Source organism: Erpetoichthys calabaricus, chromosome 18 (genome assembly GCF_900747795.2).
Source record: "Erpetoichthys calabaricus chromosome 18, fErpCal1.3, whole genome shotgun sequence".
NCBI lineage: Eukaryota > Metazoa > Chordata > Cladistia > Polypteriformes > Polypteridae > Erpetoichthys > Erpetoichthys calabaricus.
The window spans coordinates 5,614,643-5,620,642 of NC_041411.2; the positions used below are offsets into that span (position 1 = coordinate 5,614,643).

The following is a 6,000-nucleotide window of genomic DNA, read 5'->3' on the forward strand; positions in this document are numbered from 1 at the left end:
CTTCACTGCAGTCCAGCACAGACTAGTGCATTCTGTACATGAATAAATTCTTCACGGTTAGAGAGTCTGGGCTTGGTGACCAGTCCATTGTTTAAAGTTACCACTGATTTCCAACAGGTGGCACCTGTCCACGTGTTCTTAATGACACAAATCGTAATTATTTTCTTTAGTTCTCTTGTTGGCATATATTAATATCTACAAATTTAGCACTATTTGAATGATTGGATCACTCGTTTCTCCTTGCATTATTAGTAAACGTTGCTAAAACCACCATAGCCATTAAAGAAGAGGATTAAACAAGGTGTCTTTAACACTACATTCTCATCTGTATGTTCCTGCACCTTCTGCAGGAGTGAGGTAATGTGAGGTGTATTTGCACGGTGCACACTGGTTTCAGCGTCTCAGCTCCATTTTGGCCACAGCAGTCCGATGAACTTCATCAGGCCCATCTGCCAGGCGCAGAGCCCGCGCCCAGCCATAAAATAAAGCCAGAGGGTAATCGTTACTTAGTCCTGCTGCTCCGAAGGCCTGTAAAAGGCAACCGAGAATAAGATCAATGGTAATCAGATCAGAACAGGATTTCTTTTTTCACACCTCGCACTACTTCACATTTTTAAATTTTTAATGATGACGTACCTGGATCGCACGATCAATGACCTTCAGTGCTACATTGGGCGCCACCACTTTAATCATGGCGATCTCCGGGGCTGCAACCTGTGGAGGAGAAATTTAACAAAATTAAATGAGCAATCGGTCACGTATCTCTTTGAGTAGATGTTCCACGTTTAACACCGAGTCGCTTCGGGTCACCTTGTTCCCCACCGTGTCCATCAAGTGTGCGGCTTTGAGTACCAGCAACCGTGCCTGCTCAATCTCTATACGAGAGGTGGCAATGTCCGACAGGATCGTGCCTTGTTCCACCAGCGGCTTTCCAAAAGCAAATCTTGAATTAACCTGTAGGCACAAATTCAACACAGGACCGTTCAATGGGCGGCCGTCAAGTGCAAACACTTGGGCAACACGAAATGTTGTGCTTTAGAAAGACACCACAATCAAAGGTACAACATTCACAGTACAAGATGGGGTCTCAAACAATTGTTACCACTAGCAGTTAAAGGGTAAGACTTGAGGGTGTGGGTACAAATCCCACTACTGACACCATGTGACAATGAGCAACTCACTTCACCTGCCTGAGCTCCAATTAGCCACGGTAAAGTTAGAAAATGGGATTTATTATTTAATTGGCTAACTCCTTTTAACTGAAGAAGCTTGCAACATTTGAGATACAATTGGTTACATTTCTTTTTACGAGGGGGGAGTCAAGCTAAGGTTAGAAAATGGGATTTATTAGAAAATGGAGCGAACCTTCACAAACCTGATGATGTCATTTCTCAATGGAGCCTCCACCCCTTCTCAATGCATTTGCGCCACGCTACCTGGAAGTGCCAGCAGAATAAAAGGTTTGGTCTCGTCCTCACCACCACTCGTGCACCGCTTTTCCTTCATGTCGTCACCTGCCTTGAATCAAGGACCACCCAGATGTTTTTTTAGCAATCCAAAAAAAAAAAAAAAGGTGGAAATCACACGGTGCCAAATCTGGCAAATAATTAGGATGTGGCGATACCTCAAACTTCAGTTTCTCCAGACAAGCCTTGGTGTTCTTGCAGGCCACAAAAGGACCCCTTGAGACTGCAGTCCCCACTGTTTGGATCGAATAGCAGGCTTCACAGTGGCCTCCAGCAAGTCTCAGTACCTTGCACTTAGTGACTGTAGTACAATACAATATAATACAATACAATTTATTTTTGTATAACCCAAAATCACACAAGGAGTGCCACAATGGGCTTTAACAGGCCCTGCCTCTTGACAGCCCCCCAGTCTTGACTCTCTAAGAAGACAAGAAAAAAACTCCCAAACTAAAAACCCTTGTAGGGAAAAAAATGGAAGAAACCTCAGGAATGGCAGTTCAAGGAGAGACCCCTTAGGTAGGTAGGGTGTGCAGTGGGTATCAAAAAGAAGGGGGTCAATACAATACAATACACAGAACAAATCCTCAAGACAATGTGAAAATTAAAAATTTACAAACATGGAGCAAAATTTAACAGTAAATGATATTCCATAATATGATATGGATTTGTTCAGAGTCCTGGAGACCTCAGCCATCAAGCTGCCTCTCAATATTGACCATAACACAGCAGAGACACCGCCAGGCCCCGGTTGGCAGGGACACCGCCAGGCCCCTGTATGAATGTGGTCCCGAGACACCGCCGGGCCCCTGTTGGCAGGGACACTGCCAGGCCCCGGTTGGCAGGGACACCGCCAGGCCCCTGTATGAATTTGATCCAGAGACACTGCCAGGCCCCTATTGGCAGAGACACTGCCAGGCCCCTCTTGGCAGGGACACCACCAGGCCCTTGTATTGAATGTGATCCAGAGACACCGCCAGGCCCCTGTATGACTGTGATCCAGAGACACCGCCAGGCCCCTGTATGACTGTGGTCCAGAGACACCGCCAGGCCCCTGTTAGCAGGGACACCGCCAGGCCCCTGTATGACTGTGGTCCAGAGACACTGCCAGGCCCCTGTTAGCAGGGACACCACCAGGCCCCTGTATGACTGTGGTCCAGAGACACCGCCAGGCCCCTGTATGACTGTGGTCCAGAGACACCGCCAGGCCCCTGTTGGCAGGGACACCACCAGCCACCTGTATGAATTTGATCCAGAGACACTGCCAGGCCCCTATTGGCAGAGACACTGCCAGGCCCTTGTATTGAATGTGATCCAGAGACACCGCCAGGCCCCTGTATGACTGTGGTCCAGAGACACCGCCAGGCCCCTGTTAGCAGGGACACCGCCAGGCCCCTGTATGACTGTGGTCCAGAGACACTGCCAGGCCCCTGTTAGCAGGGACACCACCAGGCCCCTGTATGACTGTGGTCCAGAGACACCGCCAGGCCCCTGTATGACTGTGGTCCAGAGACACCGCCAGGCCCCTGTTGGCAGGGACACCACCAGCCACCTGTATGAATTTGATCCAGAGACACTGCCAGGCCCCTATTGGCAGAGACACTGCCAGGCCCTTGTATTGAATGTGATCCAGAGACACCGCCAGGCCCCTGTATACTGTGGTCCAGAGACACCGCCAGGCCCCTGTATGACTGTGATCTAGAGACACCACCAGGCCCTTCCATGCATTGATTTAAGAATTCCAGTTGTGTCCTACATACAAGTTGAGTAAAATGACACTATCAGTACAGTACAACCTGGATAATAATCAGACTTTCAGGCACAATACAATACACAGAACAAATCCTCAATACAGTATAAAAATGAAAAATGTACAAGTATGGAGCAGAATTTAACAGTAGATGATATCCCATAATATGATTTAGATTTCTTCAGAGTCCTGGGCCAGCCAATCCGATGACAGGACCCCTCTACCCCACGACTCCTGCGATCCTCCATCAGGGATGACTGTCCCTTAGGCAGGCAAAACAATGAACCCCTCAGCATGTGCTGTTCGACAATAACTCGGGTGCACAAGTGGTGGTAAGGACAAGAGAAAGCCTGTTATTCTGCTGGCACTGCCAGGCAGGTGGCGCAAATGCATTGAGAAGGGTGGAGACTCCATTGAGACACGACCTGATCAGTTTTGTGAAGGTTCGTCCCATTTTCTAACTTTAGCTTGACTCCCCCTTGTAAAAAGAAATGTAACCAATTGTATCTCAATAGTTGCAAGCTGCTTCGGATAAAAGGTGTCAGCCAATTAATAAGTAATAATAATAATAATAAAATCCAGCGTTGCACAAGCTAAAAAGCTACTGGCTGTTTGCAGAACAAAGCGGGCATTTTGGAGTGATACGGGTGGTGACACCTAAGTGTTCCCAGTTTTCTCCTGATGTGCTGTGAGCTCATAAATAAGAATACTTGAATCTTTGAGTCTGCATTGGAGTGAACAAGATGTAGGTTGCAAACTGTGTTACCTTCTCAATTAGCTGCCCGTTTTGAATCCTCGTCAGGCAGTGCCCTGTTCAACTGCAAAGACATTTCTGCAAATGTCCGACTGTGCACATCTGACTGCCTAAGGCAGAGTAAAATCAGTTGCAAAACTAATTTTCCTGACTGTCGGGTTTTGTTTCCGGATCCAGCATGCCTAGTAATTCAAATGAAATCTTGTTTGTGGGAAAAATAATACAATTTATTTGAAGTAAAATGATTAGAGAGAAAATCTCTAACTCCAGATACATTCAAACCAATAAAGGACAATACACAAACACTACAAAGCATAAGTACGAACTGCAGAGAGTTCATCGCTTGGCTCTCTATCTCAGGAAGCAACATCTTTTCTGCGTTGGGAACTGACCTTTGTATCAGTTGTCACACACGTGCGCATGGGAGGTAACTAAAGGGCTGAACTGAAGGTGATTCCACGCCAGATCAGGGGATGGCAGGGTGTACTCACCCTTTCTCTTTTCATCGGCAGACCGACCACGGGATGTCACTTCTGGTTCTGGCCCCGAGGACGTCACTTCCCCTGCTTGACTATAAAGCTGCCATGTTTCCCTTTCTATTTGTTCTGTTTTGTGGACTGAGATCTGTCAAGACCAGTTACTATGAACCAAACCTTCATCTTTGGCTGCCATACTTCAAGTATACGGACGGCTGCCCCAAATCTTCTCCTGTGCTGTCTGAATCTTTTCAATCCCAGACTTTAAAACAGTATCTTTAAAATGGCCTACTGGTTTGTCACCGAGTGTTCATTTAAGGCTTTATAAACTTCATATTTGCAGTCGCAAGTATATTTTGCCTTTTAGTTAAGCTCAATCTGAGGTTAGGGTCTGTCACAATGACATTGTTACAGAGTAGACAATCACCATTTTGGGGACAGCAGGCACAACATTACCTCGTCTACAAGTTTATGCTCTGACAGGCTGCAATGACCAGTAAATGAGCACTCTGGACACAAAGCAGTTGCAGAAGTAGACCCCAGGCCTAGCATCGTTACACTGGCTACCAGTGTTGTTCGGCATTTACTTTAAAAAACTACGAATGGGTTATAAAGCCTTAAATGAGTTTGTTCTGTCATATTTTTTAGAATACCTGTCCCCCTACACTCCAAGTTGTAACCTTAGATCTTCAGATGAAGGTCTGCTTATAATTCCAAGAGCCAGGACTCAAATGGAGGTCTGCTTATAATTCCAAGAGCCAGGACTACCAATGAAGATCGACAAGGACTGGAGTGGAGCACCCCTGGAGTACCAATGAAGACCTCCAAGGACTGGAGTGGAGCACCCCTGGAGTACCAATGAAGACTGCCAGGGACTGGAGTGGAGCACCCCTGGGGTACCAATGAAGACTGCCAAGGCCTGGAGTGGAGAACCCTTGGAGTACCAATGAAGACCTCCAAGGACTGGAGTGGAGCACCCTTGGAGAACCAATGAAGAACGCCAAGGACTGGAGTGGAGCACCCTTGGAGTACCAATGAAGACCTCCAAGGACTGGAGTGGAGCACTCCTGGACTACCAATGAAGACCTTCAAGTACTGGAGTGGAGCACCCCTGAGTACCAATGAAGACCTCCAAGGACTGGAGTGGAGCACCCCTGGAGTACCAATGAAGACCGCCAAGGACTGCAGTGGAGAACCCCTGGAGTACCTATGAAGACCTCCAAGGACGGGAGTGGAGCACTCCTGCAGTATCAATGAAGACCTCCAAGGACTGGAATGGAGCACCCTGGAGTACCAATGAAGAACGCCAAGGACTGGAGTGGAGCACTCCTGGACTACCAATGAAGAACGCCAAGGACTGGAGTGGAGCATCCTTGGAGTACCAATGAAGACCGCCAAGGACTGGAGTGGAGCACCCCGAAGAACCAATGAAGAACGCCAAGGATTGGAGTTGAGTACACCTGCTCTAGGATCTATCTGGGGACACCAGTGTGTTGTTCATGCTAAACCTTGTGAGTCCTGTGCGACTCATGAGGAGTGATAGGCTGTCCCGTG

At 47.6% G+C, this 6,000-nt stretch overlaps 4 protein-coding genes across 18 annotated transcripts in view; 1 reads left to right on the forward strand and 3 right to left on the reverse strand.

Annotated features, from left to right (window-relative positions):
- tmem116 (transmembrane protein 116) overlaps positions 1–6,000 on the forward strand; it is a 175,960-nt gene that overhangs the window by 136,096 nt on the left and 33,864 nt on the right. The window lies entirely within an intron of this gene.
- Positions 1–6,000, reverse strand: part of mapkapk5 (MAPK activated protein kinase 5) — a 177,495-nt gene that overhangs the window by 93,231 nt on the left and 78,264 nt on the right. The window lies entirely within an intron of this gene.
- LOC114669151 (aldehyde dehydrogenase, mitochondrial-like) overlaps positions 1–6,000 on the reverse strand; it is a 177,465-nt gene that overhangs the window by 45,086 nt on the left and 126,379 nt on the right. The window lies entirely within an intron of this gene.
- LOC114669145 (acyl-CoA dehydrogenase family member 10-like) overlaps positions 166–6,000 on the reverse strand; it is a 195,828-nt gene continuing 189,993 nt past the window's right edge. The window contains exons 18-20 of one of the 3 annotated variants that reach the window (XM_051921215.1): positions 811–954; positions 637–714; positions 166–528 (exon numbers count right to left, since the gene is read on the reverse strand). In XM_051921215.1, coding sequence (XP_051777175.1) covers positions 394–528; positions 637–714; positions 811–954 — 357 coding nt within the window. In that variant the 3' untranslated portion in view covers positions 166–393. The remainder of the gene's footprint in view (positions 529–636; positions 715–810; positions 955–6,000) is intronic. The other 2 variants (XM_028825278.2, XM_051921216.1) reach the window with 2 other exon arrangements.